This window comes from Carassius carassius, chromosome 5 (assembly GCF_963082965.1).
Source record: "Carassius carassius chromosome 5, fCarCar2.1, whole genome shotgun sequence".
Taxonomy (NCBI): Eukaryota; Metazoa; Chordata; class Actinopteri; order Cypriniformes; family Cyprinidae; genus Carassius; species Carassius carassius.
This window is the reverse complement of record NC_081759.1, coordinates 20,584,333-20,600,057: the sequence shown is the minus strand read 5'-3', so window position 1 is coordinate 20,600,057 and position 15,725 is coordinate 20,584,333. Positions and strand designations below refer to the sequence as shown.

The window sequence follows — 15,725 nt, the reverse complement described above, 5'->3', positions numbered from 1 at the left end:
TTAACACTATAGAAGGACAAACATTTGGTTCAGCATGAAAGAACTATTGTGCAGCTTTTCTGTTTTGTATTTATATCATCCATTGTGGTAAAAATATGCATTTTGTTTGTGATGTAACAATGCGATGCTTAACACTGCAAGAAACGTAATATGAAGTTATGTAAAAACTGTTAGCACAGTGGTGCATTGGTGTTTCTAGCTTGAGTTCCTTGTATTCTTTCACTGACAGTGGCATGTGTAATTCAGTTTTCTATCCACTGCTGGACAATGTCCTGAGAAAATCAAAGGTTAGGAATTATTTTATTTTTGACCATAACATTTCAATAAGTTGTCTTAAGGTAAAATAAAAAGTTATATAACAAAGACGTTTAACATAGATGGATAAAAGCAGCATTTTCAAAAAACTGGTTCAGCAAAGAAGTGGTGGTTTTATTCCAGATCAGTTAACATGATTTTCACATTCTCAAATAGCCTATAAGTATTTTTCCAGTTTTTGGGGTGAGGTTAGATGTGATGGAATGCTTTACCTGATAATTACATTTAAAGGGACAGTTCATCAAAAAAAAAAAAAGACAATTCTGTCATCAATTCTGCAATTTCTGTCCATTAAAGTCCATTTCAACAAAACTTTGATGGTTCAAAAAGTTCATAAAAGTAATCCATATTGATCAGGCGGTTTACTGTATTTGTGTCTTGATTGTGTTGTTAATACATGAACAAAAGCTAAATCTGTTCAGTAAGTAAAGTGATAGTGTCTTTTTAGGAGACTTGGATTAAACCACTCATAGGATTTCTTCTACAATCTCTTCATGGACTTTTTGTATTGTTACACGTTTGGGTGACTTTCAGAGGAACAACATTCTCAGGTTTTGAAGATGAACAAAAGTCTCATGGGCTTGGAACGACATGATAGTGGAAACCTGAGGGCACAAGTTTAATTTTTAAGTGAATTATCCTTGTAAAGAAATAAAAAAAAAAAATCTAATTAAAAATGTTATTTACTCACCCTCAAGTTGTTTCAAACCTGTGTGAGTTTCTTTCTTCTGTTTAACATAATTTCTGAAGAATGCTGGTAACCAAACAGTTGCTGGTCCACATTGACTTCCACAGTGTGGATTTTTTCTTTAATAAAATGGAAGTCAACAAGGACCAGAAACTATTAGGGTACCAACATTATTCAAAATATCTTGTTTTGTGTTTAGCAGGTGAAAGAACTGGAGGGTCAGTAAATGATGACGGAATTGGTGAACTATCCCTTTAAGCACAACAGATTCATTACTGATTTCTATTCATTTATAATGGTCTTTCAAAAACAGACATTTTTGACACAAGTTTATTTATTGCAATGGATTTATTGCAAATACTAGAGACAATTCTAAAACCTTCACAATCACAAAGTAGTTTTTGGTCCCCAAGTCAACATTCTGAAAATACATAGAAGCAGGTAAAAAGGTTTATATGTGAACATGATTTGTTACTGCTGAGTGAAGTTTTGAATTGTTAGCTCTATGCTACATATATATGCCATAGACCACTGAGTACTACACAAGTGCATAACACACACATTTCCTATTATCTGCAGTCAACAGCATAAAGGCATAGAGCTAAACTAACACTGAGAACTTAAAGGAGAACCACCTCCAGCACTCAGTATTAATGGTTCAACTAGTGTTGAGGAACAGCCAGAGGAGAATTATAAATTAAAAGTGAGGTCTAGGATTTAGGTAAGTGATGTTTAATAAGTTCTAGGAAGGAGAGGTATTCCCACAAACAGATCTTGGTCATAACAATCATTCACTTTCTGCGTCTTCAGAATCAACGGCACCCTGCCGATAAAGACGACACGTGGGCTGCAAACACAGTGGTCATGATCAGTAAAATCCTGCATCCAACTGGAGAAGAAAAATACATTTGATTTACAAATGTAAACATGTACATACATTTAATGGTTCAGATTGTATCTGTAATTTTATCAAACTATTACACTCATTTTAATAGAAATAGAGGGATAATAGCGATTTGCAAAAATATTCACCATTCAGACTGCAGAAACATCAAACTAGAAGTATGTGGTATCTATAAGAAAATATTTTTAATGAAGGGCAGTTCTCTGTTTTCAGCTCTATTGCCTCTTGATTTAATACACCATTCCAGGTCACAGGAATATACATTTACATTATTTCATAAAATCCTTTAGACAGGCACATTTGGTACTTCAAGCTATTCCTGACATTTTTCAGAGGGTGCTAAAGGCTCACGCGGGGTCGGAAACTCTGTAGTGATCTGTTTCCGTGTCAGAGAAAAGCGTGACCTCGGCTCTGCAAAACAAAACAAACAAAAACGGCCATTTTGTCTCATTCGTCGATGTACTTCCATCAACTTCCTTCATGGTCATCCAGCAGCTGCTCTGAACTAATAGAAATGGATGAAAACCGCTCCTCAAAATTTAGGAAAGGGTGGTTGTAATCTTTCTCGAGCATTTTCTTCCAGATTTTCACTGAGAAGACAGAAAGAGATTAAAAAGAGTAACGAGTGAGTGGATAATTAAATATAAATTAAAATAAGTTTTCACGTCACACATTTAATGATGCTTTCAAAACTCCTTTCAGGCTGATTATTCAATCAATAATTGGCTATTTTGTGATTTGCCATTTACTCTTATTTTACAGTAAAATATATTTTATTTATTCCTGTGATGACAGTAGAATTTTCAGCAGCCATTTCTCCAGCCTTCAGAGTCACATGATCCTTAAGAAATCACTTTAAATCTGTTATATATATATGTATATATATATATACACACACACACACACACACACACACCGTATTTTCGGACTATAAGTCGCACCTGAGTATAAGTCGCATCAGTCCAAAAATACGTCATGATGAGGAAAAAAACATATATAAGTCGAACTGGACTAAGTCACATTTATTTAGAACCAAGAGAAAACATTACCGTCTCCAGCCGCGAGAGGCCGCTCTATGTCTCCAGTGGTAGACTACAGGAGCACTGAGCAGCATAGAGCGCCCTCTCGCGGCTGGAGACGGTAAAGTTTTCTCTTGGTTCATGTCTCTTAGTTCATTTCTCTTGGTTCATGTCAAATTAATTTTGATAAATAAGTCACACCTGACTATAAGTCGCAGCACCAGTCAAACTATGAAAAAAAGTGTGACTTATAGTCCGGAAAATACGGTATATATTTATATCAGTAAATATAAATCCATGAGATATAATATTTTGGCTTTCATCACTATACATGTTTTTCTTTCTTCAGAAAAAACATTGACTAAAATAGAAATTTGAGCTGGGGAAGTTTCGGAAACTTGGTTGCTTTGACAAGGAGTGACCCAGCAGCTTAGTTATACATTTACATATTTAACAGTTAATGGAGTAGTTTAACAAAATAGTTAACTAAAAGGATAATGAAATTGCAGTACTGCATGCAAAAGCAATAAATTCATGCTATTTTTAAGTCTTTATATTTAGGACGTACTGTACTCGGGCTCTTCAGTTCCAGAAGGTTCTCCTGACGGCTCCACCTCCTCCTGCTCCTCCTGCTCTTCCTGTGATACAGCTTCCAGATTTGCAATCATCACCTCATAGGCCTTCCTGGCCTCAGCCGATAACTCAATCATTTTGTGATAGTGGTCCTGTGGCCATCAAATACACCGAAATCAGCAAAGTGCACCAATCGAATACAATTGGAATCAGTATCATGACATATTTACAGTAATGCCACTCAAGATTCTTCACAAACATCTGAAAGGATGAAGTCTTACTCAGTAACGGAAAGATTTTTTACCACAACTAACACTACTTACCTGTGCCCCATCATAGTTAAAGATGCCCACCAAGCTAACAGGCACAGCTTTATTAACACAGCGGCCCAGCGCCTTCCTTGACAAGGCAAACACAAACGGGACGCCCTGATCCCGGCATGTGTCGATGATCGTGTGGAGAGCCTCGTCTAGACCGCCTACATTAACACAACAGGCAATCCATCAGCAACGATGAACCAAAATGTGAGTTTGCTGCTGTAAATTGACTCTACCTTTGGACTGAATGCGTTCACAGTTGGGCGAGATGATTACGCACTTGACCTTCCTGAGTTTGAGGTGTTTCAGCACCTCTCGTAGGCCCATGACCAGCCTGCGCTTCATCCTGGCCTTCATGGGGTCTTTCTGATAAAGACGATCCTGAAACCTCACCAGCTCCTTCAGTAAGCTGCTTACACATTCATCTACATCTTTCCTAAGCACTTGGTTGCAGTAGCTGTTGAATTAGCAAAAATCAATGTTATCAATTAATTAATGTCAATAAATAACAATAATAATAATAATATTTATAATCGGAACATTTTACAATAAGGTTCAAGTTGTTAACTACATTAACAAACTAAAGCATTTATTAATGTCAGTTAATATTTATTTGAACATTTACTAATGCATTATTAAAATTAAAGTTATATTTGTTGATATTATTAACATTAACAAAGATTAATAAACACTAACAACTGTATTGCTCCTTGTTAGTTAGTTAACATCAACTAATGAACCTTATTGTAAAGTGTTAGAATAATAATAATTATTATAATTCTTATTATTGTTGTTCTTTTGTTGTTGCTGTTGTTCAAAATTATTATTTTTGTTGTTATTATTACTACTCAAATTGATCATCACCAGAAAATAAGGCATCCATTTAAACACGTTTGAGAAACAAAACAAAAAAAACTATAGGAAAAGCAAAAAACAAACAAAAAGAAAATACAAAACTAAAACAAAACAAATGTGATGTTCTTACTCTCTGAACTTCCTGCTGTGGATTTTAGGAAGACTGGGATTGGAATTAGGATTCCAGGATTTTAGTGTTCCATTTTCTGAAATGCTTTCCTCCAACTTGTGATGAGTCGGTGAACCAGGCTTGCCTCTCTCGGACTCCTCCGTACCAACGAGTTCAGGGTTGTCATCTATATCTGATACAGATTATGACAAGTTCATTCTGCTTATTAGAAAAACACTAGACAACACCAAAACATCTCATATTCTGATCACATGTGAGTACATTACAGTTCTGTGTTTCATACCTGTGTGAAGATCTTGGTCATGGTCAGCGATGCTGGTTTCAGAAGGATTCTCACTATTACTAGTTTCCTTTTCTCCGGCCTCGGCTTCCTCTCGGGCCGGGTCTCTCTCCTCCAGCAGGCGGTTCTGTTTCCTTTCCTCTCTCTCCCGAAGAATGACCTCAAGGGTTCAAATAGCAAAACAGCTTTAAGAATGCTGATCAAAAATAGACTCAAAATTCACAAGAAAAAAAGGTTTAAAAGGTTGTGTTCGATGACACCAGTGGCACAGAAATCACACAGTGAAACTTTAGGTGGACACTGGACTCACTCTTTTGAGTGGTGTTGGTTTTTTGGCCTTGGGAACTTCTCGCTGTTTTCCCTTCTTCACTAAAGGACAGGTGGAGTCCAGCGGGTTGTGTGGTGTATTCTCTTGCTGCCTTGACTTTTTCTGAACGGTAGGTTCTTTGTGGACTACAGGGAGAGCTCCTCCAACTAACACACCAGTAATATTAATTGTAATATTGTCCTACAAAGAGCATCCACTAATATTTTTCAGCCAAATACCTGAAAGTGTTAGTGGTCGCTGGTCTTGTTTAGACTTCTGAGACTGATGCTTCTCCTCAAGAACGGCCAGCATGTTTCCAAGGTCAAGCTTTACAGGAACTTTTGACTTCTTCTGACTAGCCTGCTGAGATGAGAAGGGATATGAAACCAACATCCATTCAGATTAGATGGGGTTTAAACAGCGCACTGGAAACACACACCAACCTGTGTTTTCTTAGGGTCACTGGACGCAGAAGTGGGTGTAGTGCCTTTGTGTAAGGACAATCCCTCTTTTTGTGCTACTGAATGTCCTTTCAGTTCCTGAATTAATATAATTATAGATGATACAATAAACATGTGCAAACATAACGAACATTTAATATGAACTGCTGACATTAAGAGGTGCTCAGGTCAAACGAATGAACTCACAAATGCAAGTGACAGGTCTGGAAACTCTTCTTCATCCTATAAAAAAAACACAAAAAAAACCACTTAACTTAAACATAAAACTTCTAAAATCTGATTACAGAAACTATCAAAATCACACGTCATTCAGATTTTACCTCAAACTTTGGAGGCTCCTGCTGTATCTGATGTTCCTCTAAGGTCTCATCTGTGTTTTCAGATGCTGTTTTAGATTTCTTCTTTTTCTTCCTCTTCTTCTTTTCTGTTTTCTGTTCTACTGGCTGTGTAGTTAAATCCTCCTAGACACAGTAATAAGGTGAAAATTGTGTGTATTTTGTATAGTACATCTTGAAAATACTGATCAGCAATGCAGCAGTTTACCTCAGACAGTGTGCTGGCTTTGAGGCTTTTCTGGATGACTCTGGGAGGCTGAGAAGCAACGTTTGCCCAGGACTGAGCAGAAGATCCAGTGGGATTGACTGTCCAAACTAGACTGTCCTGATCTAAATCACATTGGGGTTTAAACAATTTGATACATTTAATTTTTTTAGTATTGATTTTTAACTTTTTAACTAATTTACAACCCACTTCTGTAATGCGATGCATTTCCCAGTGAAACTGAATATTCAATAAGAAAAACAACGTTTTCCCTTAAAACAACTACAAACTGTGGAAAATAACGGTTTGTTATTAGTCATGTCATAAAGATCTTATTTATGAGCCGAACTCACATGAACTGCACATCAATGTGATAATTACTAGTGAGAAACTCTCTTTAAGCCCTGAGTTTCTGAGATAGGGGTGAGTCAATGAAAACATATAGGGGAATTGTTGAAATGAATGAAATTATTCCCAACCCCCCCCCCCCAATTACAATAAAACTAGCATGCTGCTTTCACAAAATAGAAGCAGACTGTACAATTACAACAGAATACAGTACATCCACTGGGGTTTCCACATTTTGTTGTTACAGCCTTATTCTAAAATGAATGAATTAAATTCATTATTTTCCTCAAAATTATACAAACAATACCCCATAATGACAATGTGAAAGAAGTTTGTTTGAAATCAAGTTGTCATTATGGGGTATTGTTTGTATAATTTTGAGGAAAATAATGAATTTAATCTATTTTGGAATAAGGCTGTAACAACAAAATGTGGAAAAAGTCCAGCGCTGTGAATACTGTCTGGATGCACTGTATATAAATATCCAATTTACAGCACCTTTATAAACTGAATAAAAACATAATGCAAAACACGACTGATGTGCATCCTTTATTCATCATTATGCAGAAGTTCAATAATTTCGCTGAACTTGGGTACATAGCTCTGATTAAAGCACCTGGCATCATAATTACAAGTTCCCAACTCATGAATACGACGACTTGAACTTATCATAAGACAAAGAAAGATGTGCTTTGAGAAAACTGATTGATTTCTGAAGAATGTTTGCAGATCTTCACCTGCTGTGACAGCTGTTGACATGTCACACTTTCCACTGGGTGGGACTTGCTGTGCTGACTTGGTTCTTCGCTTTGGTACATTCTAGAAAAGAATTAAAAAAGTTTAATTGAGGCTGTAAAGCCAGCACGTTACTAAACAGCTTGTGCTTTAACAGAACAATGTGTTCTTTGGCCCTAATCATCATGCATGAAGGTTACCTTACAGATGGGTGCTGGTGAACTCTGACGCTCCGCTGGCGTGACTGCACCAGCACAGACCCATGCTTCCTGGTGCAGCGACGCTACTGTAGGGTTGCTCGGTGGGATGTCACCTAATTCAGGGAAATCAGCAAGTTTCATTTCAAATGTGCTACTACATGAAATGGCTAATTTGGCTCTCTCTGCGGGGTTTGGGGAAGGTTTGGTCCCTCTGTAACCTGAAAGAAACAAATAATCCACTTATGACCTAATCAGGACATTATTATTAAAAGGCTTCTTAAAGGGAACAAGCACCTCTGTCGGTTGATCTCCTGCTGATTCTTTTGTCCTGAGGGGAAGGCTCAGCTCTGTTGTCCTTCAGTATCTGAAAGATTGAAAAACTTTATTAGGCTTTCAAATGTGAAACATTGTAAAGAATCAAATCATCCAACTGGCCATGAAAGAATCAGACCTTTACAGTTTGCTTGTTTGAACCATCGTTGAGATCACGGTGGGTTTGGGGACTAGCGCTCTTGTTGCTGTGAGAGCTGCTGTTGTTGATGTGTGTCCTTGGTGTTGTGTCATGCTGATTGTCTACTGATCTCTGCCTTCTCTTGAACCAGTCCTCTGGTGACGACTGGTTTTTATATGGAGCTCTGTTTTTATATGGAGCTCTGTGTAAAGATGCAATAAAGATAAAAACCAATAACCGATAAAAATCTAGTCAAAACTAGTACAGTTGTTGATTGTTGTTCTTTATTGGAAAATTGAAAGCAACTGATAAAATAGCTTTTAAAATTGAAGACAATAAGGATTGTGACACTTTTTTGCTGTCAAATGGTAGCAGAAAATATTCATAGTTAAGATGTAGTTCACCAAAAATGTTAAATTCTGTCATCATTATTTACCGTCATGTTGTTCCAAATCCATAAGACTTTGGTTAATCTTAGAAACATACATAAGGTAAAAATACCTTTAATGAAAAAGTATCAATGACTTTCAAGTAAAAAGGTTTCATAAAAGGTCACAAAGGAGCTGTAAGACAAGTCCAAACTTAATTAAGTGATTTAATCAAAGTCCTGTGTAGAGTTGTTTGCTTTATATAATGAACAGGTTTTATTTATTATTAGTTTCTTAATGATTAGCCAATATCCCATGGGACTGGACTGCAACAACATAAAGGTGAGAAAATTATGACTTTTTTTTTTGGTGAACTCTCTCTTTGATCTGATGAACTACAATTGTTTTACATTTTCAAAAAATGGTTCAGAAAAGTGGGTAATTGTAGCCACAATGTACTAATTCATTCCCTCTTTTTAATTATATATATATATATATATATATATATATATATATATATATATATATATATATATATATATATATATATATATTTTAGTTCAAATTACAAAATCAATTCAAAATCAAAATCAATGTTTCTTCGACCCTCAGGGTCATGTCCGGGTCTCCCTGGGGAAGTGAAGTTAGTTCTGAAAGTCTGTCACATCTGCAGAAAGCACTTGGTTTGATAGTTTATAGAATGCAAAGAAATTCATACATTTGAAGTATCCCAACACTTTTTGAGGCTTTCGCTGGAACACAAATCTAAATAAATTGATCAAACAATTCTCAATGCTGGCTGTCTCTGACTGGTAAATAAAGTCAAATAAATAAATAAAGTGGTAATAAAGATTCCACATCGTCAGTTATTTGTACCTTTTTAAATGATCCTCCATTTTGTCTTGCTGTGGAAGGCTATGAATCAAACGATTTCAGAGGATCCCAAACCCCAGCCTTCATCATCTGTGAGCACAGACAGGTTCAAAGCACAGGCTGGTGAGAAGACAACATGCTTGAGCTGAAATGAAGCTGAATAAATAAAACAATCCATCACTGTATGGAGTGCACAAATCTGCGTTTGAACAAACGATGCTGAAACTATGTGTAAATGACAAATAATGACGCAGCAACCAAATGAAAGACTCAACAGCGCTCAGTAGACAGTCTTATGTCATAATCCCCTACCAAAGTCACTTTCAGCACCAATGGTTCAAACACGGTTTAATATTATTTACACAAAGACGTTTATTATTTGAAGAGTTCGTGAGTAAATGTACATAAGTTCAGGCTTTTGCAGGACTGCTGTCGTAATGGAGATGATATTGGATCGGTTAGCAGCCAGCTACGATATCGTGCAAACTTCTCTGATTCAAACTGAAACATGTGAAATTAAACCTTACATGTTAAACAACATGACAGAGGGTCAGTGTGTCACATGTTTAGCCGTCGACAGCTTTCAGCACTTCCTATGTGTCGGGTTTACAAACCATATGGGATTTCTAGATAGCTCGTGAAAGACATCTGACCTAGTGTAAACACAGTTAATATGGTAAACTATGTAAAAAATAATAAAAAAGTAAAAGATATCATACCTTCTGGCCTACAGAAAACTCCATTTTAAAAATACTTATTCCGGTAGGTTGAGGTGTAAAACTGGTAGGCCAAATAATTAAAGATTAAGCTCAAAGTTGACAACCAGATCAGTTAGTGCAGGGACTTTTATTTTGAAGAGTGTTCTGATAGTAAGAACTCAACATACGGGTTACAGTGTGAGGTAAAATTTAGTTGACGATCTGCTTAAAATATTGAAGTGAAATTATATTTTATAATATTTAATGTTCTACGAAAAGATTTTTATTATTTTTTTATTATTAAACTTATTTAATTTTCTCAGCATCTAAAACAAACCTAGGAAAATGTTATCTTCAAGCAAATAATGTTTTGGGAGGTGATTCTGAAATGTAAATACATGAAATGTAAACAATTGTTTAGTGTCTTTAAGGTACTATTTCAATGTCAAAACATCTACACTGTAAAAATATATTTAAATAACACAGATTATTAGAGTACGTTTTACAATATTATTTCAGTGATACTTTTCTACAACTATATACAAAATACTAATAAATATAAAAAATTAAAATACTAATATAATTGCTTGTATATTTTTATTTCTTCTTGATATAAAATGACATAAATTATATTTTTTAAAAAAGAAATAAAACATTCTAGTTGACAGTCATCTTTATTTTTGTTTTAGAAATATGATTGAAAAGATACATTCAGTGCCCGCAATATATATGTGTGTTTATGCAGCAATATTAACCAAATATATAATCTCATTCTTATAAAACAGTAGCACAGACATTTGTATCTGTTGATGAAATGTTGTAAAAATACATTAATAAAATATTGTTTTACTATTTACAGTCTGTTGTTTTTTAACAGTGAAATAAACCATTTTCATGAGCACAAGTTCTTTTTATTATTATTTTCTTTCATTATAAACACTTTACTTAGAGGAACTTTCTTCAGTGGGCTTTAATGCTTTCAGAAAGGAAAAAGAGGTCTGGCCACTGATCTGTATGGAAAGTCTCTGTTATAGATCAGTGGGTCTGACCCTCTCAGGACACAAGAGTGAATCATAAAACTCAATCTCATTCCTCCTTCTCTCTCCTCAACCGACTCAGTAAAACCAGAGAGACTATAAAGAACGCCGAACTGATAATAAAACACAGTTCTGCTCTAGCTAACCAGTACACTGGAAAAAAAGTAAAGTAAAGTAAAATAATGTTATGATTTGCTGTAAATTGCAACAAAAACAGTACAGATTGATTTATAGTTACTATTAGTGTTGTTTACATAATTAATTGATTAATCATGTTAAGATACATACATATACATACTGTATATATACATATACACACACACACACACATTTATATAACTTTTTTTTTTTGACCTGAAGAAGCCACAATAGGGCCCAGTGCTTGAGCTAAAGATCCAAGACTCCGAGGGATTCCCATTACAGATCCTTTCTGACTGGCTGAGCCTAACAAACCAACATAGACATCAATACGACAAATACTGTGAGACAGACAGTTCACTGAAAAATACAAATTCTGTGATCATTTGGAATCGTTGCAGCATAGTAACCAAAACTAGTCATAACGCATACTTAAAAATATATTCTTTGTAAACCATTCGTCTAAAATCTACAAAATGGTTAAGCTTATGAAAATAAATCTTTCAAGAATTGAAACAAGACAAAAAAAATCCCACTGTGTCCAGACACTTTAAAATGTATGGAACAACAATAGCAGCAGCTGAATATATATATATATATATATATATATATATATATATATATATATATATATATATATATATATATATATCATCTGTCATCAATAAAAAATATTAATACACAAAAATAAAAGTAAATATTTATTTGGATGATGATAATATTATTAATAATAATAATAATAAGAAGAAGGAGAATGCATTTGTATACTGACAGAACATAAATATAAAAATAAGCCAGAATAGAGTAGTGTCAAATTCCATGCTATTCCAGTCAAGAGCTTGGGGAAGTTCTTTGATAGCTCCCTGAAGGACTCAGCTGCCATAAAACAAACCAAGTGCGACTTGACTACCTGGCTCACAGCGATTGACAGATCTGGCCTCACCGGAAAATTCAAAACCTGGATCTACCAGCATGGAGTCTTGCCAAGAATACTCTGGCCCCTGTTAGTCTACGAGGTACCACCATCAACAGTCAACAGTCGAGATTCTAGAGAAGTCTATCAGCCAGTTCCTCAGAAAATGGCTGGGGCTCCCTCGGTCCTTAAGCAGCATTGCCCTTTACAGTCATTCAACCAAACTGCATCTTCCTTTGAGTGGACTATCAGAGGAGTTCAAAGTCACCCGCTCCAGAGAGGTATTGATGTACAGGGACTCCAGAGACACAAAAGTCGCAGACCGGGTGAAAGTGGCAGGCGCAAGAATCCGTCACTAAAGCTGAGGCACGACTAAGGCACAAAACGCTGGTGGGCTCTGTGGCAATGGGACGAGCAGGTCTTGGTTGTTTTCCCAAGCCACTTTACGATCTGGCTTGTGGAAAAGAGAGGCGCAGACTGATTCAGGACGAGATACGAGCAGAGGTGGAGGAAGAACGCTACACCAAAATGGCCAGCATGTCCAAACAAGGAGCGTGGACCAGGTGGGAACATGCAGATCCACGCAGAATAACCTGGGCAGAGCTCTGGAAAGCAGAGCCATTTCGGATCAAGTTTCTTGTCCAATCCGTCTATGACGTCCTCCCAAGCCCAGCTAACCTGCACACCTGGGGCCTGGCAGACACTCCTGAGTGCAAGCTGTGCCAGAAGAGGGGCACACTGGAGCACATTTTGAGCAGCTGCTCAAGAGCACTAGGGGAAGGGCGGTACCGCTGGCGCCACGACCAGGTGCTAAAGGCTTTGGCGGACTCCATCTGCACAGCGATCCAGCTCAGCAAGACCCAGGTAGCCCCCAAACAAACAATCACCTTCATTAGAGCTGGGCAGAAGGAACAATTCCACCGGCCTAGCTCTACAGGGGGGCTTCTCTCCACTGCTCGTGATTGGCAGCTTCAGGTTGACCTTTGAAGACAGCTTAAGTTCCCAGGCAACATCACAGTCACTTCTCTCCGCCCAGACATGGTGCTAACATCTGAGACTACCAAGCAAGTGGTTATCCTGGAACTAACTGTCCCCTGGGAAGACCGTATTGAAGAGGCCCACAAGCGCAAGAGGGCTAAGTACGCAGGGCTCAGCTCAGAGTGCCGGAACAACAGCTGGAAAACTCGCTGCGAGCCAGTCGAGGTCGGATGCTGAGGCTTCGCTGGCCACTCACTGCTGCGAACCCTCAAACTCCTTGGAGTGAAAGGACTGCAATTGAAAAAAGCCACAGCAAACATCTTAGAGGCCGCAGAGAGGGCCTCTCGGTCGCTGTGGATCCGTAGGGGGATCCGTGGAGCAACATGCCACTTGGACACAAGCCGGGGACTGATCACCCCCGGCTGGGTCGACCGGGTGAGGGTGTATGAAGATTAAAGACCCGAAACACCCTATGACCCCGGGTTTGAGCAAGAACGCTGGTATTAGCAGTGTTGGGGAGTAACTAGTTACATGTAACTTAATTACGTAATTTAATTACAAAATAAATGTAATTGTAATCAGTTACAGTTACTAAGAAAAAATGAGTAATTAAATTACAGTTACTTCTGAAAATTTTAAAGATTACAGTGGGGATTACATTTGAATATTTACACACATCCACATACAGATGTAATTGATTTCTTTCCCAAATTGAACTGACTATTCTGAGACGTACGGCCCTATAATTTCCGCGATGCAGAAACATAGTCTGGTTAGTAGAATCCAGTCATAAAAACGGGATTGCTATTGCCTAACACGGACGGAATATGCCACATTTTGGACAAATATATCAAAAGTACACTTGAATCAAAGCATATGCAAAGTTTTAATATTTGCTATAAATTCAGAGACAAAGGTTACTGTTGTTAAACCATGCCACAAATTTACATATTTATTTATTTAAAAATAAATACAAATGGTAATCCATTTGCAATAATAATAATAATTAAAAAAAACATGGTTACTGTACTTTTACGTAATAAAAGCAGTTAATTTTTGTGAGGGAAAAACATGACTCATGTTCAGTATTAGGATTTTATATTGTAGTGATGCACTCAATTTGACATGTAGGCAATTTAGAAAGTATAGTTTTGTTAAATCTTGAGTGTTAAAGTCATGAGGTAGATGGATAACAGGGCAAAATAAAGAGACTGAAAAGAAAAAAGAAATGAAGTGAAGGTGAAGTTCAGGAGAGAACTTTTAATTATTTTGCATGTCCCCAAACTAAAGATTTAAACCTTTCTTTATATCAGGTCCATACAAAAAATAGTGTTGTCCATGAATTTGTTTGCATGAGTTTGAGATTTCCCGGTCTGAAATTTTATCCCAGTCCGCCCCATGTGGAAATTAATGAAGCAGACATGCAGACATGTGTTCAAATTTGATCATCTTAATTCAAGTGATGAAGGATTGTAAAAGTCTGACAGTATTGAGCACTGCTGTAAGGTTAAACCTGAATGGTGTAAATGTTTGAAGATGATTAACAGTTGCAAATAAACATTTATTGGAGATTTTGAAAAGTAATCAAAAAGTAATCAAAAGTAATTAGTTACATTACTTTAATAAAGTAATTGAAAAAGTTACACTACTATTACATTTTAAATAGGGTAACTTGTAATCTGTAACCTATTACATTTCCAAAGTAACCTTCCCAACACTGGGTATTAGTGATATTATTGCCTGAAACACAAACATATGGAAACAAAAACGTAACAGGCCTTTGAGTAGTTAATCATAAACACCTTTCAGAGTTCCAAGAAAATTGCAAGAAAATGTGAATTGGCTCGTGATCCAGTAATGCATGAAAGAGTTTACCAGGCTAACAGTCTGGATCTGATGACCTGGTTTGATCCTGCAGGCAATATCCATCCTGGATCACTGCCATGGTAATGCCAATGAAAAAGAACATCTTCCCCTGCTCATGCTACGACGGAAGACAAGGGTTTCACTTGACTTCAACTTCAGGCAAGACCACAGGATTCAGCTGCTCTATGACACACACACACAATGATACCAGTATGTCACGTTTCTGATTAAGCAAAACACGTCTGTGCACGAGTGAATTGGTAAATTTAAATGGTATATTATACCAACCATTATCCTCTTTACCCCATTGTGATTGTTTATGCTATATAATAAATTATCCGAAAACGTCCTTGTTCCGAACGCCTAAATACTGTACATATACACCCACAAGCTGTTTTTTACAACTTCCTGAGTCACGTCTCATGGTTTAATTGGGACATTAACTCAAAATCGATTAGCTAGATTTCCCACAGAAAGTTTATCAGTTTTGCACTTTTGTTGCACTTTATCATGTTACAATTTGAAAACTGTTGTGTAAGCAGCTGACATGTAGAAGCAGTAACCACAGGTTTTTGTAGAGGTTGCTGGAAGTTGTGATGTTCAGAATTGACATGTTAACTAGAGATTCAGGCCTTACCTGAAAAATTGGAAGCGCTGATGTCAAGGGCGTAGATTTGGTTTGAACATTGGGGGGGTTGAACGTTGTATGCTGCCCGTTATTTTTTTTTTTC

General features: G+C 36.8%; 2 protein-coding genes and 1 pseudogene across 8 annotated transcripts in view; 1 reads left to right on the top strand and 2 right to left on the bottom strand.

Moving 5' to 3' along the window:
• Positions 1–318: 318 nt before the first annotated feature.
• LOC132140962 (selenocysteine insertion sequence-binding protein 2-like) lies at positions 319–10,218 on the bottom strand. 7 transcript variants are annotated; one of them, XM_059550070.1, is made up of 19 exons: positions 10,084–10,198; positions 9,892–10,017; positions 9,368–9,454; positions 8,124–8,325; positions 7,967–8,036; positions 7,673–7,890; positions 7,475–7,556; positions 6,393–6,514; positions 6,170–6,310; positions 6,036–6,071; positions 5,832–5,927; positions 5,628–5,751; positions 5,392–5,555; positions 5,085–5,241; positions 4,802–4,973; positions 4,053–4,273; positions 3,823–3,977; positions 3,495–3,651; positions 319–2,497 (listed from the first exon to the last, which is right to left on the bottom strand). In XM_059550070.1, exons 3-19 carry the CDS (start codon positions 9,385–9,387, stop codon positions 2,376–2,378), a joined length of 2,259 nt encoding a protein of 752 aa, XP_059406053.1. In that variant the 5' UTR covers positions 9,388–9,454; positions 9,892–10,017; positions 10,084–10,198; the 3' UTR covers positions 319–2,375. The 7 variants fall into 7 exon arrangements, with proteins under 7 accessions (XP_059406053.1, XP_059406055.1, XP_059406057.1 ...); XM_059550072.1 differs by having other exon boundaries at positions 5,628–5,748; XM_059550074.1 differs by having other exon boundaries at positions 7,967–8,027.
• The window catches only part of LOC132140964 (4-hydroxybenzoate polyprenyltransferase, mitochondrial-like), a 17,224-nt gene continuing 9,692 nt past the window's right edge, over positions 8,194–15,725 (top strand). Inside the window, exons 1-2 of the mRNA XM_059550081.1 lie at positions 8,194–8,291; positions 9,343–9,487. The gene's annotated coding sequence lies outside the window, so the exon portion shown is untranslated. The remainder of the gene's footprint in view (positions 8,292–9,342; positions 9,488–15,725) is intronic.
• LOC132140485 (major facilitator superfamily domain-containing protein 10-like) overlaps positions 10,810–15,725 on the bottom strand; it is an 8,806-nt pseudogene continuing 3,890 nt past the window's right edge.